Source organism: Hyla sarda, chromosome 5 (assembly GCF_029499605.1).
Source record: "Hyla sarda isolate aHylSar1 chromosome 5, aHylSar1.hap1, whole genome shotgun sequence".
Taxonomy (NCBI): domain Eukaryota; kingdom Metazoa; phylum Chordata; class Amphibia; order Anura; family Hylidae; genus Hyla; species Hyla sarda.
In genome coordinates this window covers 103,614,097-103,629,934 of record NC_079193.1, presented here as the reverse complement: position 1 = coordinate 103,629,934, position 15,838 = coordinate 103,614,097, and the positions used below count along the sequence as shown (strand labels likewise).

At 41.7% G+C, this 15,838-nt stretch overlaps 1 protein-coding gene across 7 annotated transcripts in view; it reads left to right on the top strand.

Moving 5' to 3' along the window:
* The window catches only part of NEK10 (NIMA related kinase 10), a 332,382-nt gene that overhangs the window by 81,156 nt on the left and 235,388 nt on the right, over positions 1–15,838 (top strand). For all 7 annotated transcript variants that reach the window (XM_056520053.1, XM_056520060.1, XM_056520055.1 and 4 more), the window contains exons 7-8: positions 5,593–5,634; positions 10,036–10,114. In XM_056520053.1, coding sequence (XP_056376028.1) covers positions 5,593–5,634; positions 10,036–10,114 — 121 coding nt within the window. The remainder of the gene's footprint in view (positions 1–5,592; positions 5,635–10,035; positions 10,115–15,838) is intronic.

The window sequence follows — 15,838 nt, the reverse complement described above, 5'->3', positions numbered from 1 at the left end:
TTGCCTCGTTTTAATCTCAAGTATTGACTATAAGGTATGTTATCTTTAATGTAATTGGGATGCGCGCTCTGATAGTGCAAGAGAGAATGGTTGGCTGTACTTTTCCGAAAACTAGATGTATGTAAATTATTGGAGATAATTTCTAAACGAATGTCTAAGAACTCAAGCGTTTTGCCACCAAAGTGGCTAGTAAAGAGCATATTAACAGTATTAATATTGTTTAGGAAAGTCACAAATTCATCAAAAGCGTCAGGTGTGCCCTCCCATACAATTAAGACGTCATCGACGTATCTCAAGTAATATTTAATAAATTTAATGAAAGGATTAATTGAAGAAAAAATATACTCCTGTTCAAAAATAGAAAGAAACACATTTGCATAGGTGCATGATACAGGCATGCCATGGGCCTGTCTGTACCAATGCTCCCCATGCAAAAATGTGTTATTCTGTAAACAAAATATAGGGATTCATGGACTAAATCGATGAAGTTGCGAGACTTATTGGTGCCACGTAGGAAATTAGACATAGCCTGTACACCCGCATCGTGTGGAATGCAGGTGTACAGGCTTTCGATGTCCAGAGATACAAATTGGAAGGAATCCTGCCAGTGAAAATCATTAAAGGCAGTAAGGAGTTCACTAGTGTCCTTTAATAAAGTGGGTATGCCTCTTAACAGGGGGGAAATGAGCCAGTCTAAGTAGCTGGACAGTGCTTCAGTCGGTGAAGCAATGCCAGCAATAATGGGCCTGCCGGTTGGATTAATCAGGTTTTTATGCACCTTGGGTAGAAGATATATTTTGGCGGGCTTTGGATGGGTAGGACGGAGTTTTTCTGCCGTTTTAAAACTGATGATGGATTTCGCAGCATGGCGCTGTAACAGGGATCTAAGATGATCTAAAATACGCTTAGTGGGATTGGAAGAAAGTTTAGTATGAGTTGAACTATCGTTGAGGTGTCGCTGTAAATCATTATTATAAGCTGTGCTGGACCAAACGATAGTAGCACCCCCCTTGTCAGCCTTTATTATATGCAGGGCTTCATTAGAACTAAGCCATTTCATGGCTGAAATTTCCTTGTCGGTTAAATTAACAGTAGGAGCCGGATAAATTAGGGCTTGCAAGCCCTAAATGCAAGCCCTAATTTATCCAGCTCCTACTATTAATTTAACCGACAAGGAAATTTAAGCCATAAAATGGCTTAGTTCTAATGAAGTCCTGCATATAACAAAGGCTGACAAGGGGGGTGCTACTGTAGTTTGGTCCAGCACAGCTTACAATAATAGTTACAGTGATAATTCAACGATAGTTCTACTTATACTAAACTTTCTTCTAATCCCACTAAACGTATTTTAGATCATGCTGAGAAATCCATCATCAGTTTTTAAACGGCAAAAAAACTCCTTCCTACCCATCCAAAGTAGGCATCGACCGATATCGATTTTTTTAGCGCTGATACTGATAATCTGTGGCCTTTCAGGCCGATAGCCGATAACTTATACCGATATTCTGGTATAACTTATCGGCTATTTCTCCACCCCCCCCCCCTGTCCCCGAAGAAGCGGCTGCAGATCATTGATTAAAAGCGGGTCCTTTAACTCAATGAACTGCAGCGGCTTTTGCGGGGCCAGAGCCTGCTGCCACCCGCTTCTCTCCCCCTGCCTGTCCTGGGGTCCTCCTAAGTCCAACCCAACCGCCCCCTATCCTCTAGCCAGAGACCGCCGCCCGTTTCTCTCCCCCTGCCAGTCCTTAGTCCAACCACCACTGCTGCCCCATTATCCCTGGTTTTATAATTACCTGTTCCCGGGGTCCGCACTACTTCTGGCTCCGGCGGCGTCCTGCGCTGTAACACAGGACGCCGCAGGAGCTAGAAGTATCGCGGACCCCGGGCCCCGGGAACAGGTAATTATAAAACCGGGGATGGGGGAGGCAATGGGGCAGTGGCGGTCTCAGGCCTGGGAGGTCGGGGGGGGCGGTGCGGTGGGGGGCTGTGCGGGAGGCGGGGGGGGGGGGGGTGGAGGGTCATTATCAGATTATTGGCAAGGTAATTGCCTATACCGATAACGTCCAAAATCATGAATATCGGCCGATAATATTGGCCAAACCGATAGTCGGTCGATCCCTAATCTAAAGCCAGCCAAAATATATGTTCTACCCAAGGTGCATAAAAACCTGATTAATCCAACCGGCAGGCCAATTATTGCTGGCATTGCTTCACCGACTGAAGCACTTTCTAGTTACTTAGAGTGGCTCATTTCCCCCTGTTAAGAGGCATACCCACTTTATTAAAGGACACTAGTGAACTCCTTACTGCCTTCAATGATTTTCACTGGCAGGATTCCTTCCAATTGGTATCTCTGGACATCGAAAGCCTGTACACCCGCAGGCTTTCGATGTCTACTTTCCTACGTGGCCCCAATAAGTCTCGTGACCTCATCGATTTAGTCAGTGAATCCCTATATTTTGTTTTACAGAATAACACTTTTTTGCATGGGGAGCATTGGTACAGACAGGCCCATGGCACGGCCATGGGCACACCTCTATCATGCACCTATGCAAATGTGTTTCTTTCTATTTTTGAACAGGAGTATATTTTTTCCTCAATTAATCCTTTCATTAAATGTATTAAATATTACTTGAGATATGTCGACGACGTCTTAATTGTATGGGAGGGCACACCTGACGCTTTTGATGAATTTGTGACTTTCCTAAACAATATTAATACTGTTAATATGCTCTTTACTAGCCACTTTGGTGGCAAAACGCTTGAGTTCTTAGACAGTCGTTTAGAAACTAACTCCTTGCACTATCAGAGCTCGCATCCCAATTACATTAAAGATAACATACCTTTTAGTCAATACTTGAGATTAAAACGAGCTAGTAGTGATAACAATAATTTTCTTGAAGAAGCTAAAACACTCACCGCTCGGTTTCTCGAACGTGGGTATCCTCCCACTATTCTCGACAAAGCTCTCACTAGGGCAACGAAAAAATCCTGTGAGGAATTACTTAGATATAGTAATAAAAAGAAACAAACCAGAAACTCAGCCGATTCCCGTTTCGTCTTCTCCTTTGCAAATTCCCCCATGAACGACATGATCAAAAAAGTAATACTAGAAAATTGGTTCATGATCGAACAGGATGCTGATTTGGGGGCATTTGCAAAGGAGAAGCTGATTATCACTTTTCGTAAATCCCGAACTATCGGTGACTTTATAAAGAAAGGTAAATGCAAGCTACAAAAGAAAAATACAACTTGGTTAAAGGGATGTTTACTGAAGGGAAATTTCCCTTGCAAAAATTGCAATTTTACAATTACAATATATCAAAGAGAAACTTTGTATTGGGTGGCATGAACACCTTCCTTGACCAATTTATCACTTGTCAGTCTACATTAATTATCTATTGCATCATTTGTCCTTGCAAATTTTTTATGTCGGAAAGACTAAAAGAAAATTGTTCTATGGTATTCGTGAACATTTTTATTAGTTAAAAACTAAAAAAGGTTCCCCACGGTTTATCGCTCATATGATTGAATATCATGGAGGTATAACCGAAGGAGTTAAATTTGCATGCTTGGAGAGCATAGAAACAGCCACAGAGGGAGTAGATCTCCATACTTATCTTTTATGCCAAAAAGCATTATGGATTATTAAGTTGGATGCTACTGGTCCTCTCGGGCTGAATGAACAAAATTACTTTTCTGCTTTTTTGTGAATCTGTATTTTATGTGTATTTTCTCTTTCATTCTACTTTGGTTTTAATTATTTTAATCAAATTTTTTCACTTTTTTGTGCACTGTGTTTTTTTAAGACACTGTTCACATGATGTGTATTTTCTGTCTGTAAAATGGTTACTACCTGTGAGAGGAGACGCATACACCTGGCCGGACGAAGCGTCGGCTGACGCGAAACTAGTTGCCACTCCTACTGTGTGCACCTGCGTCCTAAGAGCGGTTGCTCTCACTCTCCGCACTTTGGAATAGCCTTATTCCTATATTCTGCTGCTTTGTCTGCTCTTTGGAATAAAGAACGTCATTCTTGGGATCATTGCTGTGGTGAGTGCGATTCTTTCTTACTTCTATTGCCATTAAAGTTACCACTGTGTTTGTTAGCACATGCCGTGCTGAAGCCGCACCTCCCTTCATCCCACATTCTGCAGCAGGTGTCCTACCGTTAGACTTTTCCTTTGGAGTCAATTCACACTCAGCAGTGCCTGGTAGAAGTAATTTTCCTTTTACATGTGATAGTGCTATATTGCACTTTAACCATACTTCAGCATGCGGTCTGATATCTCTGGAATCAAGAACAGTGCCTGCAGAAAAGGTATTTTTTCTTTCTTTTTTTTTCTTCATTATACTCTTCACGTCCTATATGGGAGAAGTTTCCTTCCTTCCCATTTCCTACCTTGGGCTCAGCAGTTTGTTTCCAGAGGATCTTCGATACCCCATTATTAGGTTGATGTGTGCATTATCTTCTTGACCAGATGAGCAGCCATCTTGAAGAGACGACCTTGTCCTGTCCCTGCTGGGGCACCGGTACCCTGGGTAATACACAAGGTGTTGTTGTCCCCTGTTTTTGTTATTCCAAAAAGTTCCTAAAATGGACAGAGGTGTCAGCAGAGAGCACTGTGGTCAGACAGAAAAGACATTCAAAAAGAAAATAACTTTTTTCTGGAGCATACAGAAGCTTAGTACTAGAAGAATGAAGATTTTTTAATAGAAGTAATATACAAATCTGTTTCTAGCACCAGTTGAATTAAAATTAGATCACATAAAGAACACACCAATAAGGTATTTTATAAAATAAAACTTAACCTTTACTTCGATAATTTAAGATTGATATTACAAAATTGAAAAAAGTGTATAGTATACAAATAATGACTTCACCAAAAACAGTGAGGGGGAAAGGGAAATAGGGTACAGGTGAGTACCTAATCTAACAATGATTCTGTCCCTACCTGACGGACATAACCCTCCCTGACTTAAGTGTGGACTGGGGAAAGGAAAATTATATACAAGTGAATAAAATATAATCGTGGCAGACCTCTCTTAGCCTTGCTTTGAAATGCCTATTCTTGCACCAAATTAAATGATACATTAAGGGCACGTTCCCACTTGGCGTATACGAAGCATATTTCACGCTGCACAAAATCTGCAGAAGCAGCAGGAAATATGTTGCGTATCCCTCGCTCACCATTCACACAGGGCTTTCCGGCAGGAGCCATATGTGTGTAGTGAGTTTTGGAGGTGGAGCCGCGCGTCACATTCACGGCCCCGCCTCCAAAACTCACTGCACACATAGGGCTGCCGCCGGAAAGCCCTGTGTGAATGGTGAGTGAGGGATACGCAGCGTATTTTCCGCTGCTTCTGCAGATTTTGCACAGCATGAATTCACACAGTGGCAGATAACCCTTTTAGAAATCTGCATTTTAGTACTACACCAGAGAGAAACTAAATCGGACTGCCAGACGAGAGGGAACGGGGCCTTATACCACATATAAATCCACCCTTATACTAGCTATTTTTCTTTTATTTGTTGTTATTGTTCTAATTATTAAATGTAATGTATTATTATTAATTTTTTTTTATAAATAGGGGGTTCTTCAACAAATTAAAGGAGTTGACATTCTTGCACAGGTACTTGTTTTTTTTTTTTTACAGCTTAAAATTCAAATCACTAATTTTGTGGCAAAAATTTCTGCAGCTGTCTCATTTATGTAAAAGGAACCTGCAGATATCTATGAGCTTGATGTCAAACAGCCTCATTCAGACGAATGGAACTGAATTTGTCACAAAAATTTCTGCAACAAAATCTGTTTTGTGTGAATTCACCCTAAAAGTATGTACATGTATCTGAATTCTTTTGTGGGTATGTGGTATTTGCTGTTCGGCAATTTCACAAGCCTTGAAAGTTTATATCAGTGGGTTACCGTCCAGAGGCAGACCATACATCTGCTATTAAGGGGATGGGAATCACTGGGTATTCCGACAAGGGTATATTTAAATGGGCACTGTCAGATTCAAACCTTTTTTGTATGTTGTACATCTTGGCAAAACATTAACCTTTGTAATATACTTCATAAGAAAATTTTATTTCCTTTTTATAGAAATCATGGCTTACAAAATCATGGTTATGTCCAAGCTGAAGCACAGGCATGGACAAAGTTCAGTAAGTGAGGGTGGGCTAGCACTCCTCTGTGCTCTCCCTTGTCTGATAGTACTCCTCTGTGCTCTCTCCTGTCTGATAGTACTCCTTTGTGCTCTCTCCTGTCTGATAGTACTCCTCTTTGCTCTCTACTGTCTGGTAGTATGTCTCTGTGCTCTCTCCTGTCTGGTAGTACGTCTCTGTGCTCTCTCCTGTCTGATAGTACACCTCTGTGCTCTCTCCTGTCTGATAGTACTCCTCTGTGCTCTCTCCTGTCTGATAGTAATCCTCTGTGCTCTCTCCTGTCTGATAGTACTCCTCTGTGCTCTCTCCTGTCTGGTAGTACGTCTCTGTGCTCTCTCCTGTCTGGTAGTACTCCTCTGTGCTCTTTCCTGTCTGATAGTACACCTCTGTGCTCTCTCCTGTCTGATAGTACTTCTCTGTGCTCTCTCCTGTCTGATAGTACTCCTCTGTGCTCTTTCCTGTCTGATAGTACTCCTCTGTGCTCTCTCCTGTCTGATAGTACTCCTCTGTGCTCTCTCCTGTCTGATAGTACTCCTCTGTGCTCTCTCCTGTCTGATAGCACTCCTCTGTTCTATGAGACACAGAAGAGTCAGAAGAGAGCACAAAGTAGTACTCTCAGACAGGAGAGAGCACAGAGGAATGCTGTCTGATAGTACTCCTCTGTGCTCTCTCCTGTCTGGTAGTACATCTCTGTGCTCTCTCCTGTCTGGTAGTACTCCTCTGTGCTCTCTCCTGTCTGATAGTACTCCTCTGTGCTCTCTCCTGTCTGATAGCACTCCTCTGTTCTATCAGACACAGAAGAGTCAGGAGAGAGCACAGAGGAGTACTATCAGACAGGAGAGCGCACAGAGGAGTCCTATCAGACAGGAGTGAGCACAGAGGAGTGCTATCAGACAGGAGAGCGCACAGAGGAGTCCTATCAGACAGGAGTGAGCACTTAGGAGTCCTATCCTATAGTAGTGACCACATAGGAGTACAATCAGACAGGAGAGAGCACAGAGGAGTACTATCAGACAGGAGAGTCCACAGAGGAGTACTATCAGATGGGAGAGAGCACAGATGAGTGCTAGCCCCCTCACTTACTGGAGTTTGTCCATGCCTCTACTTCAGCTTGGACAAAGCCATGATTTTATAAGCCATGATTTATATAAAAAGGAAATAAAATTTCTTATGAAGTATATTAGGAAGGTTAATGTTTTGCCAAGATGTACGACATATAAAAAGTTTTTATATCTGACAGTGCACATTTAAAGATGACTGTTATTAGTAAAAACTTTTGACATGTTGCTCACACATGTCAAAAGTTTTGAATGCACTGGGTTTCACTCCTGAGACCCACTACGATGGCTAGTTTATTAGCCGTGCAAGTGAACGGCAGTGTGCCACCTACTCCCCGGCCAGCTGGCTGATCCAACCTTTTCTCTGTATAAGTCTGCATATAAACTCGTACAGAAGAAAGGTCGGATCTGCTCGCTGACCATGGTGTGAGTAGTGCGGTTTCGCTTACTTCCTGATAATTATCGAGTGAGACCCGATGCGTTCAAAACTTTTAATGTGTGTGTGGACAACGTGTCAAAAGTTTTTACTACTGACAGTAACGGGCTAACGACTGTGTTAGCCTGTTGGTACCCAAATCCATTGTATGATCACATTTTCTCTGTCAGACTAATGACAGTAACCCTTTAAAGGGGTACTCCACTGGAGAGCATTTTCTTTTAAATCAACTGGTGCCAGAAAGTTAAACAGATTTGTAAATTACTTCTATTAAAAAATCCCAATCCTTCTAGTACTTTTTAGATAATGTAAACTACAGAGGAAGTTCTTTTCGAATGTCCTTTCTGCCTGACAACATGCTCTCTGCTGATACCTCTGTCTGTGTCAGGAACTGCCCATAGCAAAATAGGTTTGCTGTGGGGATTTGCTCCTGCTCTGGACAATTCCTAAAATGGACAGAGGTGTCAGCAGAAAGCACTGTGGTCAGACAGAAAGAAAATTCAAAAAGAAAAGAACTTCCTCTGTAGTATATAGCAGCTGATAAATACTGAAAGGATTGGGATTTTTTAATAGAATAGAAGTAATTTACAAATCTGTTTAACTTTCTGGCACCAGTTGATTTAAAAGAAAAATGTTTTCCAGTGGAGTGCACCTTTAATAATTTGAAGGGATATTCCCGGGAGTATAAATGGTGCACAATTAAAAAAAAAAAAAAAAAAGTGCTCTCTAGAATACAAGAAATTCCAGAAACAGCACTACACCTTTCCCCGGTTTGTTTGTCTTGTTTAAGCCTGTTTCCAGTAAAGAGAATAGAGCCAAATTGTAATACCACACACAACTCAAGGACAGGTATTGGAGCTGTTATTCGGAAAAGTACCGTATATACTCGAGTATAAGCCGACCCGAATATAAGCCGAGACCTCTAATTTCACCCCAAAAACCCAGGAAAAGTTATTGACTCGACTATAAGCCTAGGGTGGGAAATACATCATCCCCCCATGTCATCATCCCCCCTGTCATCTTCCAGACCCCTGTCATTAACCCCCCCCGTCATCATCACCCTGTCATCCCCCTCGTCATCATCCCCCCCCTTCATCATCACTGCCTGTCAATCCCTTCATCAGTGGTCTTCAACTTGCGAACCTCCAGATGTTGCAAAACTACAACTCCCAGCGTGCCTGGACAGCCATCTGTGGCCTTTGTCATCATCCAGACCCCCCTTTAGTTTTCTACCCACCTCCCCTCGGTGGGAAGGAAGGGTGAGCTGGTCCAGGCCATCTATGCTTCAGGCACCGTCTGGTGGGGAGGGTTAGTCGTTCCGGGCTTTCCATTTTCACTGGGAGGCCCTCTTCTCCGCTCTTGGCCGGCTCCTGACTGGTGACATTGCCTTGATGACGACGCACAGGGACGTTCATGCGCACGGACGTCCCTGTTCTTCGTCGTCAAGGCAACGTCACTAGTCTGGGGCCAGCCCGGAGTGGAGAAGAGGGCCTCCCGGTGAAGATGGACAGCCCGGAACGACTAACCCTCCCCACCGGACGGTCCCTACAGCATAGATTGCCCGGACCAGCTCACCCTTCCTTCCCACCGAGGGGAGGTGAGTAGAAAACTAAAGGGGGGTCTGGATGATGATGAAAGCCGTAGTGGTCTTCAACCTGCGGACCTCCAGATGTTTCAAAACTACCACTCCCAGCATGCCCGGACAGCCGATGGCTGTCCGGGCATGCTGGGAGTCGTAGTTTTGCAACATCTGGAGGTCCGCAGGTTTAAGACCACTGAGAAGGGATTGACAGGCGGAGAGTTCACTCGAGTATAAGCCGAGGGGGGCGTTTTCAGCACGAAAAATCGTGCTGAAAAACTCGGCTTATACTTGAGTATATACGGTAGCTCTGTTTTTCTATTTCTTGATAACCTCTTTAAATTTGGAGCTTTTCTCATGCCACTAATCACCCATTCTGTGCCCTTTTGTCATTGCAATGATGTATTGTGAAAAAAATTTGTGTCTAAACTTGTCACATCACTTAAGAGTTGAGGGTGTTCAACTAATTCAGCTTACAGGACAGACTTTGAGAAGCAAACTACCTGAAATAAAAGCAATGAGAACTTTTTTTTATCTACTGTTTATGCATTTCATTCAAATAAATTTTGACACACAGGTGTTGTTGCCTTTTTGTTTAAAAAGAAAAAAGAAAAAACAACATTAGAAAAAGGCATTTTGTGACTTTAAACATGTACAAAATAAACTTGATCTAAGTTCACACATGTAAGTTTTGAAGTGACCAAACTTTTCTTTAGATTTACACAAGTACTATTTTTATTTTAATGCTGGGGTGCCATCTGCTGGACATTTGTTGAATAACAATTTTTATTTTTAGTACATGCAGACAACATGTAATACTTACCTTTCATCTGGAGAGGATGAATTTAATGTTGACAAGTTGGTCAATATGACATGTAAGTATCAATATTTGCTAAGGAATATTTTATTGTAACTGCAGTGTGTAGGTGGGTGCATGTATAGTTGCAGTTGTTGACACTGCTCTATTGCCCAATTGACTTGCACTGGGCTCTCTAGAATCACCATATGTAAACAACAGGTAGAGAACTAATACATGGGTTTCAACACTAATAGAAAAAACAATAAAAAGCAGAGCCTTCCATGGGACAGTACGTCCAAACCAATATATAAGCCGATAAGTTATAGCAGGATGGTGAGATTTTATGCTTACCTCTCCGGGTTGTGTAAAGAGACACAACCACTTTATAACGCCTTAGATGTAGTATGCTGTGCAGCCACCTGGGAATCAGGTCCTGGATAGTCCCAGCTGATCAAGGTTCATATGAAGATAGCAAAGCTATTGGAAAATGCCGGGATGTGTAGGTGCGAGCCGCATGAACATATGACAATACGGTTCCAGTGTTGTACAGTTGCTTCTTTATTCATCCAACATCAAACGCGTTTCGGTACACACGTCCCTTTCTCAATGACACAATGGCTTGACAAACACAAGTAACATGTTCACTATTTAAAACTGATAAAAGGCGCACAAACTAATTCTGATTGACAGGCCGCTTAGTATGAAAGACGCTTCTACACAGGAAGTGCATTTCAATGACGTGTATACACAGACATAAAATAGAAACATTGATAAAATTATAATGTTACATCTGATAAAATTGAATAAAGCAAGCTAATAAAATTCCATGTTTGTCTGTCTTCTTACTATGTAGCATTGGTACATTGCTATTCATTACGTACATGGTTGCCCTAAATAACCTCGGTGAATGGAGACTCCGTAACCTCCATTTCCATTGTTCTAATATGCAATTGAACCTGCGTTTTTCTGCAGGAAAGGTTGGATACAATATTTGTAATGTTTCAATGTTACCTTGTACAGTATGTTGGAGGACCTCAGCCGCAGGCTGTCACGGGTGCTGGAGGAGGGTGGTGCACATGCAGTGAAGCCACGAGGTCCGGGACTATGACAATTCGTACTGGCTACGCGCATGCGTGTTATGTTGCGATAGCCGTGATATGATACTCAGAGTTTATGATGGAGCAATCACTTAGAGGTAATGCATACTGATATTATAGGGCATGGTATGGAGCGGTACTGGTACCTAGAATGCGGTCTCACATCCTCTCATGTGTGGGGCATAATATATAGGACGAAAACATGAAGGATGGGGATTCACAAAAATGTGATGTGTAATGTAATTTCCATTATTAATAATAATAAAAATAATTTTATTTATATAGCGCCTACAGATTCCGCAGCGCTTACAATTATGGGGTACAAACAAAGACAAGTATCAGACATAATATTACACAATAACTATTCAAACAAGAGGTGTGGGGATATGTTGAGGATATGTTGAGGCCAGTTAGAGAATGTTATAGGCCTGTCTGAAGAGATGTGTTTTCAGGCCACATTTGAAACTATGGATGTTGTTGTTGAGTCTGAGGGATTGAGGGATAGCATTCCAGAGAACCGGTGCAGCATGAGTGAAGTCTTGGAGACGGGAGTGAGAAGTTTGGATTATAGAAGATGTTAGTGTGAGATCATTAGCAGATTGGAGAGAACGTGTAGGATGGTAGACGGAGATGAGCGAGGAGATGTAGGGAGGTGCAGCATTGTGGAGAACTTTGTGTGTGAGACTGAGGATTTTGTGCTGTATTCTGGACTGAATTGGTAACCAGTGTAGTGACTGGCACATAGAGGAGGCGTCGGTGTAGTGGCTGGAGAGGAAGATGAGCCTGGCTGCGGCATTAAGGTTGGACTGAAGAGGAGAGAGTTTGGAGAAAGGAAGGCCTATTAGTAAAGAGTTACAGTAGTCGAGGTGGGAGTGAATCAAAGCAATAATGAGAGTTTTAGCAGTTTCAGTAGAGAGAAACGGGCGGATTCTGGAAATGTTTTTGAGATGCAGGTGACAAGAACGTGAAAGAGACTGAATATGGGGAGTGAAAGACAGATCAGAGTCAAGTATAACTCCAAGACAGCGAGCCTGCTGCCCGGGAGTTATGGTAGTACCACATACCGAGATGGAAATGTCAGGGTTAGGTACAGTATCAGTTGATGGAGAAAAAACAAGAAGTTCTGTTTTCGAAAGATTTAGTTTCAGATATAAAGAGGACATGATGTCTGAGACAGCAGAGAGACAGTCACTGGTATTCTGTAGGAGTGCAGGGGTGATGTTGGAGGAAGAGGTATAGAGTTGGGTGTCATCAGCATAGAGGTGGTACTGGAAACCAAATCTACTTATTGTTTTTCCAATGGGGGATGTGTAGAGTGAAAAGAGTAGAGGACCCAGGACCGATCCCTGGGGAACCCCGACGTCAATTGGAAGAGGAGAAGAAGTAGAGCCAGAAAACAATACGCTAAAGGAGCGGTCAGAGAGATAGGAGGAAAACCAGGTGAGAGCAGAGTCCTTGAGACCGATGGAGCGGAGACTACTGAGGAGGAGCTGGTGATCCACAGTGTCAAAAGCCGCAGAGAGGTCCAAGAGAATCAGTAAAGAGAAATTGCCATTTGATTTGGCCGTCAGAAGATTGTTAGTGACTTTGGTTAGGGCGGTTTCTGTGGAGTGAAGGGAGCGGAAACCAGACTGTAAGGGGTCAAGGAGAGAGTTCTCGGAGAGATAGCAGATAAGGCGGGAGTAGTCCAAGCGTTCCAGGAGTTTGGAGATAAAGGGGATATTTGACACGGGTCGATAGTTGGCTGCACAGGATGGGTTCAGAGATGTTTTTTTCAATAGTGGGGTTATGATAGAGTGTTTGAAAGAGGAGGGAAAGACCCCAGAAGAGAGGGAGAGGTTAATGATTTTAGTTAGGTGACAGCTGATAGCAGGAAAGAGAGACCGGATGAGGTGTGAAAGCATGGGGTCACTAGAGCAGGTAGTGGGGCAGGCGGAGGAGAGGAGCCTGGAAACCTCATCCTCTGTTACAGGCTCAAAACCTGAGAGTGATGAAGTGGAGATGTGGCTGGGAATTGGATCAGAACTTTTAGGGGTCTGGGAGAGGATTTAATCATGAATGTCATCGATTTTAGTTTTGAAGTATTTGGCCAGGTCTTCAGCACAGAGATCAGTGATTGGGGTCTGTACTTTAGGCCGAAGGAGAGAGTTGAACTTGTCAAAAAGGCGTTTTGGGTTGTTAGACAGAGAGGAGATGAGGGAGGTAAAATATGTTTGTTTGGCGAGATGAATAGCGGAGTAATAGGATTTAAACATGAATTTATAGTGCAGATAGTCTGAAGAAGTCTTAGTTTTCCTCCACAGACATTCAGCACACCTAGAGCATCGCCTGAGAAAGCGGGTTGCTTCTGGAGAGTTACTATGACAGTTTGTACTGCCTGTGCGCAGGCACATTATGTTGCGATAGCTGTGATGCGGGGTAGTGATGAAGCAATCTCATAAAGGTAATGTATAATAATGGTATAGGGGATGATGTAGAGTGGTATAGAAATTCTGGACAATAACTGATACTTAGAATGCGGTCTCACATTCTCTCATGTGTGGGGCATTGAATAAAAATGTGATGTGTAACATAGTCTCCATTGCTTTTAGGAAGGGAAAGAGGGGGGGAGGGAGGGGGCAGATGGAGGTAGTATGCAATTATGAGGTTTTAATTATAGTAGGATGTTCAGGAATAATATTATTGTATGAGGTTCAGAAATGATTAGTATGGTGTAATGGGAGATATTATGTGTTGATTAATAGACAGCTGATATTTGAAGGAAATAAATTAGGTCTGAATGTGGACTGATGGTGCATATATTGTTAAATATTGTTTTGAGGTGTGAAAAGATAATGCAGAGGGAAATGCAGTGTGCTCAAATAGGTAGGTCAGCTGGTATTGGCTATACATTATCCAGACATTCATTCAATCCTGAAAGGTATAAAGTATCCATCTTGTATATCCAATAGGATTCGCGTTTGCAGAGGTTGCTGAAGCGATCATCTGTGTCAGCAGATATTTGTTCTATTGCGGTCACAATGAAATATTGGATCCTGCTATTATGTCTCTCCATCGTATGTCGCGAAACACTATGTTTTATAAATTGATGAGTGATATTATATCTGTGTCCATTTATCCTGCTTCTCAGCTGTTGCGTGGTGCATCCAATGTACTGTAGTTGACAGGTACATTCTATTCCATTACATATGCAGAACTTCAATCCATTCTTGTTTTGATTTGGAAGGTTTCGCCGGTCTGTTTACTGGAAAAGGTGTTTATATCATTTTTTATGTTATTACATAACTTGCAGGTTTTTTTTTTACGGCATTTAAAGCATCCTTTGGGCAGAGAGGTGACTGTTTTTTGCTGTTGGATTTCCTTCTTTAGACGACTCTGGGCTACACAATTTTTTATTATTTTAGCCCTTCTATATGGGAACCAGGTTTAGAGGGTAATGCTTTTTTCAGGATTGGATCATGTTTCAGTATGCTCCAGTGGGTGTTAAAGATCTGTATGATGGTTTTGTAGCCAACTGAATATTCAGTTATAAAATTGTATTTATATTCAACAGTTTTTTCCTTTTTCTCTTTCACTTCAGTTGGATCTGCTGTGCGGGATGTTAGTGCTCTTGTATATGCTTGAGTCTACAATAGGTTTGGGTACCCTTTCTCAGCCAACCTCTTCTTTATAATTCTACATCATAGTTTTTGTACAGTTGCGGCTCACTCTGTGGAATTGGCCGTATGGAACACTCTTCTTCCACTTTTGGAAGTGGCAGCTGTTGAAGTCTAACAGACTGTTGCAGTCTACAGTCTTAACCCCTTAAGGACTCAGCCCATTTTGGCCTTAAGGACTCAGACAATTTAATTTTTACGTTTTCATTTTTTCCTCCTCGCCTTCTAAAAATCATAACTCTTTTATATTTTCATCCACAGACTAGTATGAGGGCTTATTTTTTGCGCGACCAGTTGTCCTTTGTAATGACATCACTCATTATATCATAAAATGTATGGCGCAACCAAAAAACACTATTTTTGTGGGGAAATTAAAACGAAAAACGCAATTTTGCTAATTTTGGAAGGTTTTGTTTTCACGCCGTACAATTTCTGGTAAAAATGACATGTGTTCTTTATTCTGGGGGTCAATACGATTAAAATGATACCCATTATTATATACTTTTATATTATTGTTGCGCTTAAAAAAATCACAAACTTTTTAACCAAATTAGTACGTTTATAATCCCTTTATTTTGATGACCTATAACTTTTTTATTTTTCCGTATAAGCGGCGGTATGGGGGCTCATTTTTTTGCGCCATGATCTGTACTTTTTTTTGATACCACATTTGCATATAAAAAACTTTTAATACATTTTTTATAATTTTTTTTTAATAAAATGTATTAAAAAAGTAGGAATTTTGGACTTTTTAAATTTTTTTTCGTTCACGCCGTTCACCGTACGGGATCATTAACATTTTATTTTAATAATTCGGACATTTACGCACGCGGCGATACCAAATATGTCTATAAAAAATGTTTTTTACGCTTTTTGGGGGTAAAATAGGAAAAAACGGACGTTTTACTTTTTTATTGGGGGAGGGGATTTTTCACTTTTTTTTACTTTTACTTTTACATTTTTTTACATTTTTTTTTACACTTGAATAGTCCCCATAGGGGACTATTCATAGCAATACCATGATTGCTAATACTGATCTGTTCTATG